Here is an 18,101-nt window from a genome sequence, read left to right as displayed (position 1 = left end):
GAGAAGACAAATACCATATGATTTCACTTATATGTGAAAGATGAAAAATAAACAAACACATGGGTACAGAGAACAGATTGGTGATTACCATAGGGGAAGGGGCATGGGGGGAGGGCGAAAGAGGTAAAGGGGGACATTTATATGGTGATAGATGGAAACTAGACTTTTGGTGGTGGACATGATGTGGTCTATACAGGGACTGCTATTTTAGGCAACATACATGATACTGAAGTAACTTGTTAAACAAATAAACAATACACAACCATCCAGCCTACTTAATACCAAGTAACTAACCTAACTGGTAGCTTATATGCTCTTTTAAACTGAAGCATCATGCATACTATAATAAAGCAGAATTTGGGACAATCTGACAATCAATCAATGAGGGTGTGGGAGGAGGTGGGAAATAGTAAACCAGCTGTTAATCCAACAAAAATAATGGACTCATTCTGTAGATTCATGGCCAAAGACTCCTGGAAAACTACATCTGGAAGGAATTAGAGATTATCTGGTCCAACCATGTTATTTTAAGGATGATGAAACCAGAGCCCAGAGAAGTTGATGAGCTTGCCTGAGATCTCATGACCAGTAAGTTGCAGATCAAGAACTAGCATTAGAGCCCATTCTCTGTGCTGTGTGGTTAGCACAACGCAGACCATGTTCTTGTGCTCTGTGTACCTGGAGGAAAAATAAGGCTCATTAGGATTCCTTTTCTGGAATGTATCTAACATCACTAAAAATCCATTCTGACTTAGAGTAGAGCCTTCCATCACTCAGGCTCAAAAACATTTGTTTTATGACACTTCCTATCTCTTTTATGATTTTACCCATATTGTGTTTAACAAAGTTGGACTACTGGGTCTCATCTTATAAAGCAGAAACATTTAACCTAGTGTGCCAGAAACAAGCTGTGCAGGGACTGACTACAATATGTCACACGGTCCTGCTCTGCATCAAAGCTCAATCCTGAGAAGAACGACTTCAGGGTCTAAGGAAAATAACTCTAAGGAAAATAACTCTAACTGTTGCTATGAGGGATATTTTTTTACCCCTATCATGCCTATTTTTTTTTTCATGTTAAAGTCTCTGATGCTTTATAGAAAATCTGAAAATATATACTTGGATGAGTTGGTTCTGGTTATGCAAGTATGTGATTCAGTTCATACTCCTGCTTGCTGTAGTAATTGTCATCTTTCATCTGCTCCCTGACTCATGGTGTAACCTTTAGCAGATGATTTTTCTATGCCTAAGTTTCTTCAACAACAAGGCAGCATTAGTAATACTAATCCCACCTCCCCTTGACCAAAATTTTATTAGAATGTCTTGAAAGAAAGTGCTTTTTAAATTATTCTACTTATATTCACTAGTAATAGACCCTTATTAATCATCTTCATTGTATAAGCATCAAATAAAAGGTACTAAAGAGATCATCCTAGCATTTAAAATCTGAAAACGAGATTAACAAAAGAATTTGATCCATCGGACTTTGCTGCTCTAATCAGGCAATGTACATTCTAAAATGAAATAATATACTTCTGAAATGTTTAAAAGTAAAAAAAAAATTTCCTCCCCTGCTCTCTCCTCCTGGGTGATTTCTTCAGAAACCGGAAGAAGGCACAGGGAGGTAAGCACTAATGTAATACTGACCAACACTGAAAAAGATGAGGTTACTGGTCACCATCAGTAGCACCTGTTTATATCATTTTTCTAAGATCAGGGCCATATTTTCCTAAATTTGACTATATTTTCTAGTCAAAACTCATTCGTGGCTAACAGCACACGTTTACCAAGATATTCTTATGGGTTGACTTTGTGGCCATGGAACAGAGAAATGCTAACTATCCCTGGTTTCAACTTTGATTTTAGCCCCATGATGCTATCCAACCAAATCTAGCGGCTACATAGGGGCACTTGCTAGAACTTTAACTTTTTCCTTTTGGCTAAAGATTACTACTTGGTTTCTTGATAAGTAATTGAAAACATTTGCTATGTCTTCTGTTAGCCTGGATTATAGCACAAGCCCTGAGAGAAACTAGTTCAATGGGAAAATACCCTTCTATATTGTTTTTTACTTTGTCATGTTGAAACTGACTCTGTCCTGAAAAGGAAAACCATCTAGAGGATAATTGAAAAAATCCAAAGAAGTATTTCACTTCTCCAGCTATATATTTATCTGCTTATGTGGAGATCAGAAAACCAAAGAATAGAGAATTACTAAGAATTCCCTTGCTCATCAAAATTGCTATCCCTCAGTAATTCCTTTTTTTTTTTTTTTTAACATGAGTTAATAACCAAAAGCCTCTATGGGTATTGATTAGGTCAAATCAAGTAGAAATTTCCATCTTAAGAAGGCAAAGTCCCAAACCACCTACCCAGAGCATAGTTTCATTTAACGATTCTCTGAATTCTTGTATATGCTAGACACTTCATGGAAAATAATATAAGGTTGGATCTACCCTCTCCATTATGCTCTAGCATCCCACGCGGGCAGATGTATCCACAAATAATGACTGAAATATCTGGTGCTAGAGTCAATGAGGTGTAAATTATTGGCCACACCATTTGTGATTGATAAAGCATGAAGCGTTAAGTTGCTCAGCAGCTTTCGTACAATTTGACAATTAGTTAAAACATTAGAGCAAGATACAGGAGATCCAAAGGCAAAATTTCAAACTGCTAAGAGTAACACTAAGTAGCTTCCTCAAGGGTATGTGGTTACGCATCTGAGAGGACAGTCCAAGACAAATTCCATCTGGAGCAAGGGAGAGTGCCTGCCTAATTCCTTAATATGTAAGTGTAAAGACTACTGGATTTTAAGAGACTAAAGATTTCTTGTCAAGACAATGAAAATCTCAGCTTCTCTGCTGCCATTTCTCATGTGCTTCATGCTTAAATTTTTGTATAATTTAAATGAGCTCTGCTGTTATGTCTCATTTCATTTTGGAGAACCAGTTCTAGTCATTGGAGTAATTTTGCATTAAGTAGAAAAGAGCAGCTTATAAGAAAGACAGGTCTTTAAAAGTGCCTTTTCTCTTAAGAAAAGAGCATTGTTCAAACACACTGACATTACTCAGCCTGGTTCTCACCTTTAATATGCCATTTGATCTTGGGGCCAGAGCCCATGGGGCTGACACATGTGGATGTTGTCATTCCAGCTGGGAAGGATGAGTTCTTGCAGCAACATCTGTGGATCCAAGCAGGCACAGCCTGCTACAGAGGGTGGGTACCAGCGCTATGGAGTCCGGTCCTACCTGCACCAGTTTTATGAAGACTGTACCACCTCAATCTGGGAGTATGAGGATGATTTCCAGATCCAGAGATCACCTAACAGGTGGAGCTCAGTGTTCTGGAAGGTAAGGAAAGAGCATGTGTTTAACTCAGGAAACGGAAAAGTTATTGGATGTGGTAAATACTGTAGCTCTAGGGAACTGAGAGGTTTGGTACTCTCTGTGTGTGCATCACTCCTGGTTTCTCTAAATGCAGTTTTCTTCCCTTAGGAAAGGAGAACATAAACCTTGGGCTGAAAAGGACCTCTAAACACAGCACAATTGTCGATTTGCAGGTTAAACTTAAATAGGTATAATTGCCATCATTAATTATTATTACTTTTGTTACTGTTTTTAATGTGCCATTAAATTCACCAACTATGAAGCCATCTATAGGCAAAACATTGTATGCTTTAAGCCTCCCTTACAGGCTTGGTAAGTATCATTTGACAAATTACATCAATTATCAAAAAGAAATAATTGAGTAGAGAGAGCTAATGCTGAGATATAATACAGTGGTCAGTGTACCAGCTCTACCTCTACCAGATCTGTAATCATGAGGCTTTCTGAGCCTCAACTTCTTCAAATAAAAGAGCTTCATTAGACAATTCAATATTTGCTCATACAACATATAAGTAGTGGGCACCTATTCTGTGCCAAGAAGTTGCACATTGCTGGAGATGAAAGTGGTAAATAGGAAGAGAAAAAGTCCCTGCCGTGATGGAACTTACAATCTATCATAAGAAGCAGACCATAAACAAATAAACCACATAATATAACGTCAGACCGTGACAAGTGCTATGAGTATATTTCAAGTGTATATCAAGTGGTTTTTAGATATGCTGATTGTAGAAAGGCTTTCAGAGGAGATGACATTTGCGCAAATACCAGGATGAGCTGAGGGAGCAGACCGTAAAATTGTCTGGCTGAAGGTCATTCTAGGCTGGGAAAATAGCAAGTCCAAAAGCTCTGAAATGGGAACAAGTTTGGTGCATTTGAAAATTAGCAAGAGGTCCAGTCTGATTGGAGTGGAATGAGAGGGGGAAAAGAACAGGTGATGAATTCGGAAAAATAACAGGGCACAGATGATTTCTGTAGAGCCTTGTAGATGATGGTGAGGACTTTGGCTTTTACCTTGAGAGACATGGGAAGCCACCTGAACATTTTAGGCAGAGGAGTGACATGATCAAACTAATTTTTTAACAGAACCATTCTAGCTACTGTACAGAAAATAGATTATCGAAGGACAACGGTAGAAGCAGCTAGATCATTTAGGAGGCTATTAAAGTACCCCAGCAAGAGATGATGGTGGCTTAGATTAAGGTGGTGTTAGTGGAGATGGTGAGAAGTAGTCAGATTTAGCATAAAGTCTGAAGGCCAAGCTGTCAGGACATACTGATGAATTAGATGTGAGAGAAAGAGGAGTCAGGCATGACTCACTTGCAGCCTGAGCTATTCAGTGAATGATGTTATGAATTTACTGGGATGGGGAACGCTAGGAAATCAATGGGATGGCTGGAGAACCAAGAGTTTGTTTTTGGCCATGTTATATTAGGGATGCCCGTTAGACTTGCAAGTGGAGATCTGTGGTGGTAATTTATATATACCAGTCTGCAGCTCATAGACTGGGAGTCAATGACATGGAATGTATATAAGGCACCAGATTAGACGTGATCACCTAGGAAGAGAGTAGGGACATCGAAGAGAAGAAGGCATTGGGACGTTCCAACACTTAGCAATCAAGGAAAGGACGAAGATTCAGGAAAGGATGCTGAGAAGATGCAGCCTTGGATGATGTCTCAGGTCCCCTCCAGCCCTAACATTCTGTGCCTCTGGGATTTCCAATCATTTCCAGCTTTCTCCCAAAAGATCTCAGAATTTTTTATATTGATATTGACATAAACTTACAATTTACTGGCAATATAGTTTAACAAGAGGCAATGTATAATGATTATGTGCATGGATTCCGTCCTCAGATTACATGGGTTCAAGTCCCAGCTCTTCTTTTTAATAGCTCTGTAACTTTGGGCAAGTCACTTGACCTTAATAGGCCTCTAACAGTGATACTTATAGTACCTACCACATAAAGTTGTGAGAATTAAATAGGATAATATTTACAAAGAGCTTAAAACAATGTCTGGTATGCACTCAATAAGCATCTGATGTTTTAGCTACTATTACCAGATGCTGCATGGAACATTGAGTTCTAAAATGGAAATAAAACTGGAAATCTAGTTAATAAATAAAGTATTGGGTAACATAGTTGTTAACATGGATTACTCAAGACTTGTGTTAATTCAAAATCTTACTAGTGTCACGTACTCTGCATTAGAATTGGTCAAGCCAGCATCCTTGCCCTGTAGAAATGTTGCCTCTGATGAATCCTTACTGGCCTGTACCAATGAAATACATAGCCAAGCTTGGCACATCTTGTATTTACCCAGATAAGTGGGTGGTTGCTTCTCTATGTGTCAAAAAAACAAATATTTGCCTGACAGATCTGTTGTGCCAAGAGCCTAAAATGCCACTGACATACAAAATATTGTATGCGTTCATGTGGATCCAAAGCACTAGCGGTTGTGTGATTTGTGAAGCTGTAAATCCATCAAATAATGTATAGGCATAGATTTAAAATAAAGAACTCACAGTAAATTACCAGTCCCAGAATTCAGATTTTGATATTTTCTCCCTTTGATTTTAGACAAACAAGATCCAAAAGTATTTGTTGGACCTGGACCTGTTGTGCTGGACCTACTTCAGAAAATAAAAACAGCAGAAGTCCATGGCCTTATAGAGATTATATTCCAGCAAAATCCAAATTCTAGACTCATATCCTAATCATAAAACACTAGACTAGGCATTCAGAAGCCTACAGTCAACCTGACTAACCTAAGAATTCACTGTCTTAGAGACCTCACCTCTACCAAGGGAATAAACCAACCGTTCTAGCGTTTCCTCCTAAGGAATATAAGTGAATTTGTCCCAATGGGTTTATGAAGCACTTTCTACCAATACAGAGAAAAGCACTGGTTAAACACATGTTTCTATTATGATTCGTTTTTAATGTTTTTTTCTTTCATTTAAAACTGCATCTGTTGGTGGTTCAAGGTGTTGGCTTCCCCTTTCTCTTCTTCCACTACAGTGTTGCTAACGGCATGTTGGTCTCTCACTGGGGGCTATGCTCACAGTGCCTCTGTAGCACTCTGCCCTTGAGTGAGCTCTCTAGCAGTGAGCAGCATGGAGGGGCTTAATAAGAACAGAGATTGGAATCAAATGGGCTTGAGTTCAAGTCTGTGCTCTGTCGCATGGATCATCGTAACATCTATCTCACAATGCTATTCTTTCTTTCTACAAATGTTTACATGTTCACTATGCACAAGTCTCTGTGGTAGGCTCTGAGATTCAGTTGTGAATGAGACACTATTCTTCACCTATGAATAAGATATTGCTTTGACCTGAAGGAGTTCACAGTCAAATAGGGAAGGTAGACATGCATACCAATTGTTACAATCCACCGTGATAAACACTCCCCTAAAAGTAGTCATAGTACTTACTGGGAGCATGGGGTTTGGGAGCAGGGAAGACCTGATGCAGCCCGGGGAAGAAATGGCTCCTCAGAAGAAATCACTTGTGAATAAGCAGGAACAGGGCATGCAGGCAGCTTGCAAAAGCTGAGTCGTGAGAGAAGATGGCATGTTCAGGAGAACTGAACTGTTGTTCAGTATGGCTGGGGCGAAAGTTTAGAAGTTGGAGGAGAGAGGTCAGGAGATGAACGTGGGAATGCATATAATAGCCAGATCACAGAAAACTTTGAAAGGCTGTGAAATGGAAATTTCTCTAGAACCTTCCAGCATGGGTACAGTAAGGAGGCAAGATAATAAATCTAGGCTTTCTTGGGGAGATTGTCTCACAGTCAGGTGTAAACACACACACACACACACACACACACACACACTCACAGTATTGCATTCTCAGTGCCTCACAGGTTCTGGATTACTGTGTGGTTACCTCAGTCACTACTGATTTATCCCGGTGCCTATAACTGCTTCCATCTGCATAAACCTATGTGACATGTTCCACCTACCCCCTGCCAGCCACTGCTGCTGCCCACAGATCAAACGGGCTGTGGTGGAATTTTTCTTTCTTATTCTGGTACTTGACCTTGACTAAGGCTGTTGTCACTTGATTGTCTGTGCAATGAACAGCCTCTGTATGGCAGGTATGAACTAATGGGAGCAGTCTTCTCATCCCCAATCATTCTTTCCTCACCTCAGAGTTACCCTCCTTCTTACCTTCTCCTCAACCCATATGAGAAATTTCTCAGAGGGCGTTCAACAGCAATGTGCACGTACAGGGCAAGACTGCCTCCTCCACAGCCTTACTGAAAATGCAAGTGACTCTGATCCCTCTCTTTTCTCTTAAGACCCCCATTAGCCTCCTATCTGGCCTGATCTCTCTAGTTTCCTCCCTGAGCTAAGTCAGAGTTTAAACTTTGTTCTTAGATTTGTCTTCAAGTTTTGCTAGATATTAAGGAGTTGGTTTTATGCTAGAGATGAGAAGAGCTATGGAAACCTCATAAGAAGAGAAAATAGGTGGTATTCTTTCTGTTTCCAAACATTTTGTCAGATGGCATTTGAAGGGTGGACAAGGAAGGATGAGGCTAGCAATGGAGACGTTCCAAATAGTGTTTCAATAATCTGGGCAAGATATAATAATAGTCTGCACCCTTAGAGTAGCTGTTGTGCTGGAGAGGAAAAACAAGATTCAAGAGAGGTTTATGAGGTGGAATCAATAAGATTTAATTATCTATTAACTGAATGTGAGGAGGGACAGTGAATGGGTGGATGACAGGAACACAGATAGAAAATTGGGAAGGAAGGAAGGAAGGAGTACCATTTTGAATAGTTTGAGTTTGAGGAACGTTTGGGACATTTTTGTGTAGAGCCTCCTAGTGGCTGTCAGAAATACGAGGCTAGAGCCCAAGAGAGAGATGTAAGCTAGAGCTGGAGATTTGGAAGTCAGTGGTATACAGGGAGGAGTTGAAACTGTAGCCACAGATTAAACCATAGAGAGAACATACTGAAGAAGAGACTTGAGTCAAAGGTGCCATCCTGGGGGACACCAATATTTTAAAAAGAACGTCTGGCCAAGCAGGTTAAGAGTGAGATCTTAAAGGAGATGTAGAAACAGGAGAGAGTTGTGTCTAGGATGACAATAGGTGATGGTTTTAAGAAAGCATAAGTGTTTACCATCAATGACTGCAGAATATTCAAATGAGGTAAAACTCGACAGTTAGGAGGTCATTAGCGACCTTTGAGAGAACAGTGTCAGTGAAGTCAGGGAGGACAAAGCGTGGCCATCAAGAGTAGGAGTGAATTCAAGCAGTAGCTAGAGAGGGACCCAGGGCTCTAGAATAGAATTTTGAAGATGCAAGTGATTGAATATGTTCACGTGCTGGAGGGACAGAGTCTTTGTAAGACAGAAGAGTTAATGTGGGATACCATTACCCAGGAGAGGGAGCGCTGTGAAGACTGCATGAGTTAAGGGATACGGAAAGACCTAGATCATAGCCTGGCATCGGTTGTTGCTTTGTAAAGCTCCGTGTCCCTACAAGCAGGTCAGGCAAGAGGGTCGGGACAGATGAGCTAGAATCTGCCATCACTGCTGGCGGGTGACACCACTCAGAGCTCAGGTCCCGCTCAGGAAAGGTCAGCAGCAGCCCTCAGAGCTGATGAAGAAGAAAAGCCACTTCACTTTTGATGCACTTCCCCGAATTACCTCTAACCCAGATGGCTCCTTTCACATTTAGCTCCATCCAGCGCCCCACCCCCCGCCACCGCCCCGCCACGCTAGTTCTTCCCTGACACGCTAGTTCTTGCTTCCAACAGTCATTACTGCCTCCTCTCTGCCAGAACAGCTGCGCTGTTGCTGCTGCCAGCTCTGCTTATTGGAGTAAACTGCATTTTCAGACCTCATCAGCTCACAGAGATAACAGTGAAGGAGATATTGATCAAAATAACAGCAGTCTCTGGCTTGTCACTCCCAGCAGCAGAATTTCTGGAATCCAAGTTCTCCTCCCTGTCCAATCTTCCTTTCCAACATCAGAGATTGTGTTTTCACATACGCTGTGTGACATCCTCCCCAAAGCCAAGAGAATCATCAGAAGTCACAGCTTCAACTTTTTTTGACAATTTTTATGATACTGTATGGCATCACTCCCCAAATTCTTATTCTTTTCAGGACTCCAACATGGTACCAGGAGTCCCTTTCTGGGCTCATCTCTTGAAGATCCTCCTTAGACTCGCTTTGATGGCACCTTCAGAATCCGGGGAGTTAGCTATTCGTTAGGTCATGCTCCCCTCCACAGACAGCGAGCCTCTCTCTCATACTCTGACATAACAAGGAAAAGGGAGAAGGCTCAGAGAGGCCAGCCATTTTCCAGTTCTTGAAGTGAGCAGGAGTTCTGCCATCTGCAAGGCGTGGTTTGCCTTTTAGCTTCCGAGGGATATTCCAAGGGTGGATTTTAATCTCTAACGCACTGCTCAGTTGAGGAGCAGACTGCTCTGAGAATCAATCACCTGGCTCCATATTCAGCAGTCTGGTGGTTTAAGTTAGTCAGTCAGGAATATTTATTGAGTGCAAGGCTGGAATGAGAGCTGCGGTGAGACAAGACAGAAATAGAAGACAAAGAGCATTGGCCTCAGTTGCTCTTAAGAACCTCAGAAACTAAGATGGATACATTTTTGCTGCTCTCAATTTTTGAGAATTAGTGCCAGTTCTTGAGGAGGAAGGTAATTTAGTGACATATGAAGCATGTCACCATGGATATTTAAGTTAATTTAGTTTGTATATTCAGGACTTTCCAATGTGAGTCATTTTTTTTTAAGTTATGAATAATGGTTAGTCTTTGGAGGTGAATTGATTTGCTGCTATTTTTAGAAAAATGTAGAAAGCCATCCAAAATGTTATATTTTACAACCCAATTTTTCCTGTAGTACTTTAATCTTATATAGAACAGTTTCTATTATTTTTTTCAGAAAACGTTATATTGACTCTATTTTTCAGTTTCTTTACTATATTACGTAATAGAAATTAGTCCATATAGGGTAACTAAAACTCTGTTGTAATTTTTAAAAAGTAATAGCAGTAGTAATTGGTGAAGTATCCTGGGAGAATTAAAATGGGGAATAAGGCTTAGAAGTCATGTAGACCTGGGTTGGAACCCAGCCATACCACCTGCTAACTCTGGGACCTTGAACTATGCTTCTTCGACCCTATAAACCTCAGCTTCTTATAGGTGAAATAGGAATAAAAATACCTTCCTCTCATAAGATGCTGGTGAAAACATATCTAGCTCTATGTCTAGGTCACAATAGAAGCTCAATGATGCTAGTTCTCCCTCCCCCTCCACTTTGCTAGGGTGATGGATTTGTGAATGTTTTCCTTCTATTATTGAAACCTTCCTTATTAGTGTATTACCCTGAAATTTAACAAATAAATAGGTTAAATAAATATACTTTAAATGTTCAAGATTAAATAGTGTTATGCATTTGGCTATTTTTCCAACCTTGTTATTCTAACTAAAAGCAATCAGGAACAGGAAGAAATGAAAAGTGTGGTTAAAAAATAATTAACTATATTAGCTGTTCTTTATTCCAAGCTCTGAGCATTGGTTGTAATGCTGTTGCTAATGTAGCATAATTTTACAAGAGAAGCATGTCCAAATAATAATAATAATAGCTACTTATTACAGTGCATTACTTAGCCAGGCACAGGGCTCAGTGGTTTCACACATGATCTCATTTAGTCCTCACAACAGCTCTATGAGGTAGGTACTATTATCATTTATCATTTTGTAGATGGGGAGATTAACAACAAGAGCATTTAAGTGACTTTCCTTATATGATTCAAGTACTAGTTGGCAATGCTAGAATCCAAGTCTGTTAATTCCAAACCTCTGAGCTTAAACCACCAAATGGTATATTACTTTCCATCTTCAGTGTGTTACATTTTATTAGAACTTGAGCTAATGCAATTTAATCTCCATCTGCTGTTCTTAACACTTCTCACCATCTGCACAAGGAAAACCTAAATAGCTACATGTTAAAAGAGAAAAAACACTGGCCTGGAGGTCAGATCTGTGGCTTCTAGCCCTGCCTCTGCAACTCACCAGTGACCTACCCTCCCCGAGTCTACATTTCCTCTGGCACTTATGGTTCCTTCCCCACTTACTTAGGGTAAGTAGTTACACAGACTGTCAATGTCCTCCAGCCAAAATCACGAGGAACATACCTATATGCTGAATGAGTTGAGTTTATTACTCATCACAATGAGAGAGAAAGATACCATAGGGGCTCCTGGGGCATTTCAGTAAGAGACTGTGAGAAAGGATGTATTATAAAATGTGGGCTTTGGTTGGGTGATTTGGGAGAGGGTCTAAGAGAGCAGGATTCACTCTGGATTGTCAGAGACAATTCTATGATTGGATATCTTAATAAATCTTATCTAAGGGGGGCGTAGACTAGAGTGAGACTAAAGCTGTAGTGGGTAGAAAAGCAGCAATCATTCATATTAGCCAGGGGTGGGCAGGGGGTGGAGGAGAATGGGGCAAGGGTGTTTGTTTGGTATTTCTTGGTTTCCACATGACCTTGTTTTTGTCTGTGCTTAGACAAAATTACGAAGTGGTCTTGTTTTGTGTCACTCCATCACGGGCGCAGAATGAGGTTGTCTGATGTTGATGTTCTGTGAGATCCATTGTGTCAAGAGGAGAACAACATGGTATCACTGTGAGCTCCAGGCCAGTTTCTAACATCAAGGCCTAGTCAGGCCAGCTCCTGGATATCAGGGCTACTTTTCTCTTCCTCAAGACCAAATGGGGCAACGTAAGCAAAAGGAGGCTTTGTCAATTGCAAAGCATCGTGCAAACAGAAAGCTCAAAGGAAAAATCAAGACAGTGCTACAGTTTCTGGTTGACATTAAAATCAGAAAGTTCCTCCTTTCACCTTCTTTTTTGACTAGAAAATTATGTAGGCTTCTCATACAAATTTGGAGTGACTAGGAAAATGCACTTTTCCCAAAAAATAAGACAAGTCCTGCCCTGGAGGGCTCAGGGATATCTGAACCACCGTGCTTACTCTGTCTTGCTTCATTGTGTCTTTCTCTAGGTCGGACTCATCTCTGGCACAGTCTTCGTGATTGTCGGATTGACTGTTCTGGCGGTGGGCTTTCTTGTGCCCCCCAAAATCGAAGCCTTTGGCGAAGGCGATTTTGTGGTGGTGGACACCCATGCTGTCCAGTTTAACGGAGCCCTTGACACGTGCAAGCTGGCAGGAGCCGTTCTCTTCTGCATTGGGGGCACGTCCATGGCAGGGTGCCTGCTGACGTCAGTGTTCGCCAAAAGCTACTCCAAAGAAGAACAATTCCTCCAGCAAAAGTTTAAAGAGCGAATTGCAGACATCAAGGCCCACACCCAGCCCATTACAAAAGCTCCAGGCCCAGGGGAAACAAAGATTCCAGTCACTTTGTCCAGGGTTCAAAATGTCCAGCCTATCGCGGCAACCTGAAAGATTTCCAGCCCCGGTACTCTCCTCTCTGATTTACACACAGTGTTAAAATGGAGCAGGCCAGTTTTTGAGATGGCAGGAATTTGGCGTTGACTTGCCCCAGGGCTGTGCTCGGCTGTGGGCAGTACAGTGCGTGGGCTCACCCTCGCTCAGTTCAGGTGGGTCTGGAGAAGGTTGATGCCATGTGTCAGCCTGTGCACGTGCACCCAGCTGCTTAAAGGGGTGCTTCTGTGTGCCCTCCTGGAGCCCTCTGGAACTCCCCTCTCATTTATTGTGACTGTGTGTCATTTTCTGTGTTATTGGAAAGTGCTGAACAGTTTAGACCAGCCTACCAATGGCCAACATGGTCCATTTCATTTTCTAATATTGGTTTTTCTAATCTTTCCTGTGTGGTGCTGCCTTCCATCCCTGTCCCACTGCGTGTAAGATATTGTCATGTGTGTTCATAGAAAAATCGAGTTCCCTGATTTTGACACAAACATTAGTCTTTTAACTATATCTTAACACGAAGTTCCTGAGATTGGATATAAATTTATCGGAGTTTGCCACGAATCTTTTTTGTTGTTTCCCATTTTTTTTACTTAAAAGGCTAAAATTGCCAACTTTAGAATCTTGGGAAAGAAATTAATATTAGGAGCATCTATTCATGCAGTGTCCAAAAGCACTGAATTCGAAGCCAGGAAATTTGAGTTCCTGCTACCGACTAGCTGTGTGATCTTGGGGAAATCATTTAACCTCCCAGGTCTCAGTTGCTCCATCTGTATAATGGGGGTCTGGGACTGTGATGTCTGAGATTCCTTTTTCGCCATGTGTCATCGTGTCTCCCCCACTAAGGATGTTTACGATGTCCTTGTGGCTCTCACCACGGTGGAATTCTCTGGACTCCTGGAAGGTTTGCCAAGTCAGCAGCCTTCTCGCTACCTACTCTTAAATATCCAACCCCAGCAGGTTATACAATGCTATCATATTTTTATAAAGACAAAAGTAAGCCATCCTCAAATAAGAAATCCGTGAGTAGATATTAACCTTAAAAAGGGTTTTCTTTCTCAAATAAGACATTTTATTCTCCAGCAAAATGTTCATCTCATCCCTTCGCACTTTTATTTAATCTGTGGATTTAAATTAGACTGAGGGAAATGGAACATGTGACCTTGGTCTTCTCTCAGAATTTGTGCCACCTTCAAGTTCTGTCTTTTTTTTCCTTTCTTCACTGGATAAATAAAATATGTGAAACAAGCAGAACCTGAATTGCATTGTCATCCCTTCAGTGTGGCTATTTTCTCTCCAACATGTAATTTTCCATTCTGAGGCTGAATAAGCTCTGATGTTCCCCTGGCTAAATGGAAGAATAAATGAGGCAATTAGTGTTCTCTGCGCACACTGTTTATTTTGCACAGTCCAGCATAAAACACAGGGTAAATCAGCATCCTCAACAAGGATCATTGGCCAGATTTGGGAGAAATTGTTCCAGTCTCTTCAGGTTCTTACCTTCCTGTGGAAATACCATTTTAATTTTATTCTTTGAAGCCTTATTCAAGCCCTAAGCATCTGTTCAAGCCTACATCATTTGAAGCTTTCCATGTTTGCTTCTGTGTTGTGCACCAATGAATCTTTGAGGATGAGACTTGACTTTTAAAAGCCTCCAGAATGAAAAATAATGGCTGGAGGGCTTGGGAACTTTTTGGTACAGGCATGATAGCAGCCATAAAAAAGCAGCTCTACTCCTTAGACAAAGGCCTAAAAGAAATAAAGATGGATAAAGGAGGAGCTGGGTCTGAGAGATTCAACATGCCCAGTCTCTCCTGTCCTGCTCAGGCTTTGTGGAAGTGGGTACTCGTAAGGACCCTCCCAGGCCCCATGGGAGGGATTGGGGGCTATTGTAGGAAAGCAGAGGAAGGAGGCTGAATGGTATTAGGAAATACAGTTTAATCTTTGGAAAGAGTACAGGCTATGTGTAATCAGAGGGCAGGGAGCAGCAGACTAAAGACTTTTCAAAGTGATTTTCAGGCCCGACTGGGCAAACGTCAGTGCTATGGCAAACCAGAACAGTCTTAGAGCATTGGTCTCAGCCTGCTTGCTCACACTGAACCAATTCTTCACTTCAGTCCTGGAACTCCTAAAGCAAAGTGAAACCACATCCTTATAGCTGGAGAGGGATGTAGAAGAGAAGGTGCTGAGACTGCAACTGAAGAAACTTGGAAATGAGTTCTGGCCTGGAGATCATGTAAACATAGAGTGTGGAATCAGTAGAAACCTTAGATGATATGGACCCAAGCAGGCAGAAGATTCCCCCACCACCCCATGTCAGCACTGACCCAGCAACCGCCATTTGCGTGGGCACTTCTGGAGACTGGACCCCTACTGCCTCCCAGGGCAAGCCTCTGCATCTTATGATGGTACTGTATGTTTAGAAAACCATATAACCACATGCCTTTCCCAAAACTGCCTTTCTAACCCTTCCACACATTGGACCAAATTCTATAATTCAAAGTTACCTACAAGTCTAACTGCTGTTACATAGGACTGCCTAGCCCTCCCACCCTGGCCCCAGGCCATCAATTTTTTCATTCAGTTATTTTCAGTCCTGTTGCTTCCCTGATTGTGTTCTTCAAGGTGACATTTCTATATGTTCTCAATGTTCCTAATTTGTCCATGCCATCTATTAAATAGGGTCCCTAGTAGTTTCAACATTTATATAGGTTATAGACTCCCTAACTTCATTAATTGCCTTACTTACTATGTACACAGTACCTCAAGCCAGAAAACTGATGACAAGAGATTGATTGTGTAAGCAACTCCTTTGTGTGTTCCCAAGGCCTACTGTGATCAATTCCAGCTCCTTCCCAGTTTTATTGTGACACATGCCCAGGAACCCTGCATTCTAGTCACACTCAGCTACTCCCCTCTCTAAATGTGCCTGCACTTTCCTGCCACTATGCCTTCATTCACAAAGCTTATTTTCCCAGCAATAACCATCATTCTCTGGCTATTGAACTCATCATTCTAGGCCACATCAGGAAATAATAGCAATAATAATAAGAGCTAATATGTATTGAATGGGAGGCACCATTGAAGCATGTTATGTATAGTAATTCATTTAATCCTCACAAAAACTCTATGAGGTCAGAGCTATTATCATATGTCCATTTTACAGGGGCGGAAACAGGCAAAGAGAGGATAACTTGTCCACAGAAAACCAGTAAGTGACACAGGCAGGATGCCGATCTAAGCAGCCTGGGTCCAGAGGCTGCACTCTCATCCAATATGCTCTTCTCCTCTAGAAATATCACCTTGTCTGCAGCTTTTCCTTGCTCTCCCTCTCAGACTTAATGTCTCTTCCTCAAGTGCCAGCATTTTGTACAAACAACACTCTATCGTACTTCTCTCTCTTTATTGCAATGATTTGTTTACACACCTGTTTCTTCCATTAGAAGCTAGCCTATTAGCTGCTTGGGTACAGGGACCATGTCTTAATGTGGTGAACCCTCATTAGTGAATACATAAAGCTACGTGCTACTGTTATATGGTCATTTAAAACAATTTTTGAATTTTTACTTAAAGCTGGGCATTGTGCTGGCACAATAGAAAACAGATTACTAGGGGCATTAAAGTTTTTGCATACCTAACGTGTGTGTGTGCCTGTGTGTGTGTGTGTGTGTGTGTGCGTATAGGGAAAAAAATCGATTTTCTGGAGAGGCCTAAGACTGAGAGTATGGATATGGTTGCCCCAGAGCAAAGCTCTCCTCAATCTAACACTTGGGTTGGGAGGAGCCCAGTCTAATGGCTAGCTTGCCATTACTACAACTAAAAACAAAATCCTCCAGCCAACAAGCCCTGCTCAGTGACATAGAGATACCAGCCATACTTCTCACTCCTGGGAGAGCTTGTTGGAAGAGCTAGACCTGCCTAGTCAAGAGCAGAGTAAATTGTCTCCAACAGTCCTAAATAAACAACCTGGTCCTTCATCCTTCAATATGAAAGTACAACCAGAATCTTCAAACATCTGAGGGAAATCAGCACCTTGAAAGAGGATATGCATAAAGAATAATAGACTCCAAAGGAAACATAAGCATTTTAGAAATCACAGGAGAACTCTAAAAAAAAAATCTAATTAGTCTTCAAGAAGAAATTACATCAATAAGACAAAAATAGAATGCTATAAAAAAGAACATTAAATAGTTTAAAAATAACAAATTACTAAAGGAATAAAGGCATTTCCCAAAAAGTAAAATCCCCTCTCATAAAAATAAAGAAAAATAGGAGACAAAAAGTAGAAGACATAGAGATTCAATCAAAGATAAAAAGATAAGAAAAAGAAAAATAGAGGAGAAAAAATTCATCAATAAAATAATAAAAGAAAATTTCTCATGGCTATAGAATACAGAAATCTTCAGATTAGAAGCACCTGCTGAATACTCAGCACTAGGAATGGTTTAAAAAAAAGTCAGACACACTTTTGTGGAATTTTAAGACACAAAAGATAAAAAGAATCCAAGAGGCTTCCAGACAGAACAACCAGGCATCTACAAAATAATAAAAATTGGACTGAGAAAAGAAAAGGGCTGTGATTTCATGCAATGGATGGTAAGGTAACTTTTAGTCTACAGAAAATACATGTTATCAAGAAGAAAAAAGAAAAGCAATAGAAACTCCAAAAAGAAAATTTAAAAATAAACTACACAAGGAGATCATGGTCCAAATATTAAGCATGATGGTGGAACCACAGCAAAGAATTGATAAAGTAAAGGACAGAGAAGCCATTTGAAATTTGACCTTCCCGCTAGGCACAGGCTACATCTAATAGAACAGGAGCTGGGATGTTGAATCTGCAGAGGAGGAACTGAACCCTGCCGCCCCAGTAGTTCTGCAATGACAAACATTTACAAAGACAAAATAATACAAACTCTTACTTTTTTTTTGATTTTTCAGAATCAAACTATAGACAAAAGTCTAAATTATGATTATAAAAGTGTATATGTGATAAATCCGATGATGTGAATGTAAAGGTAGAGCTAGCTAAATTTGGAAAGCAGAAGAAAAAAGTTAAGGGGGGATAATAGTAGGAATATTAATATCATCCTCAAATTTAGTGAGGAGGTAAGAGTAACCATCTAAAGTTCATGGAGAGAAGTAATGGCTTCAGTTTATAATTTGCAGTCATAAAGATAACGAAAGAACTAAAACTGAAATTTGACAAATATTAGAAAGAAGAGAGGGAATAAAATGAGATGTAAAGAAAGTAAATTAAATCCTCATCTTTAATTGTAGCAAA

General features: G+C 40.6%; 1 protein-coding gene across 1 annotated transcript; it reads left to right on the top strand.

The window, feature by feature from the left end:
• The first annotated feature begins 3,164 nt into the window (after nt 1–3,164).
• On the top strand, nt 3,165–13,085 carry NRSN1 (neurensin 1). Its single transcript, XM_058554033.1, has 2 exons — nt 3,165–3,353; nt 12,431–13,085. The coding sequence occupies exons 1-2, from the start codon at nt 3,165–3,167 to the stop codon at nt 12,827–12,829; spliced, it is 588 nt and encodes a 195-aa protein (XP_058410016.1). The 3' UTR covers nt 12,830–13,085.
• The last annotated feature ends 5,016 nt before the right edge of the window (nt 13,086–18,101 follow it).

This window comes from Diceros bicornis, chromosome 14 (genome assembly GCF_020826845.1).
Source record: "Diceros bicornis minor isolate mBicDic1 chromosome 14, mDicBic1.mat.cur, whole genome shotgun sequence".
Classification (NCBI taxonomy): domain Eukaryota; kingdom Metazoa; phylum Chordata; class Mammalia; order Perissodactyla; family Rhinocerotidae; genus Diceros; species Diceros bicornis.
This window is presented reverse-complemented; position numbering and strand designations above follow the sequence as displayed.

Bases quoted from the DNA above. Each gene is read 5' to 3' on its own strand.
- NRSN1 (XM_058554033.1), top strand. From the start codon at position 3,165: ATGAGTTCTTGCAGCAACATCTGTGGATCCAAGCAGGCACAGCCTGCT. The intron at 3,354-12,430 runs GTAAGGAAAGAG...GTCTTTCTCTAG, and splicing joins GGAGCTCAGTGTTCTGGAAG to GTCGGACTCATCTCTGGCAC.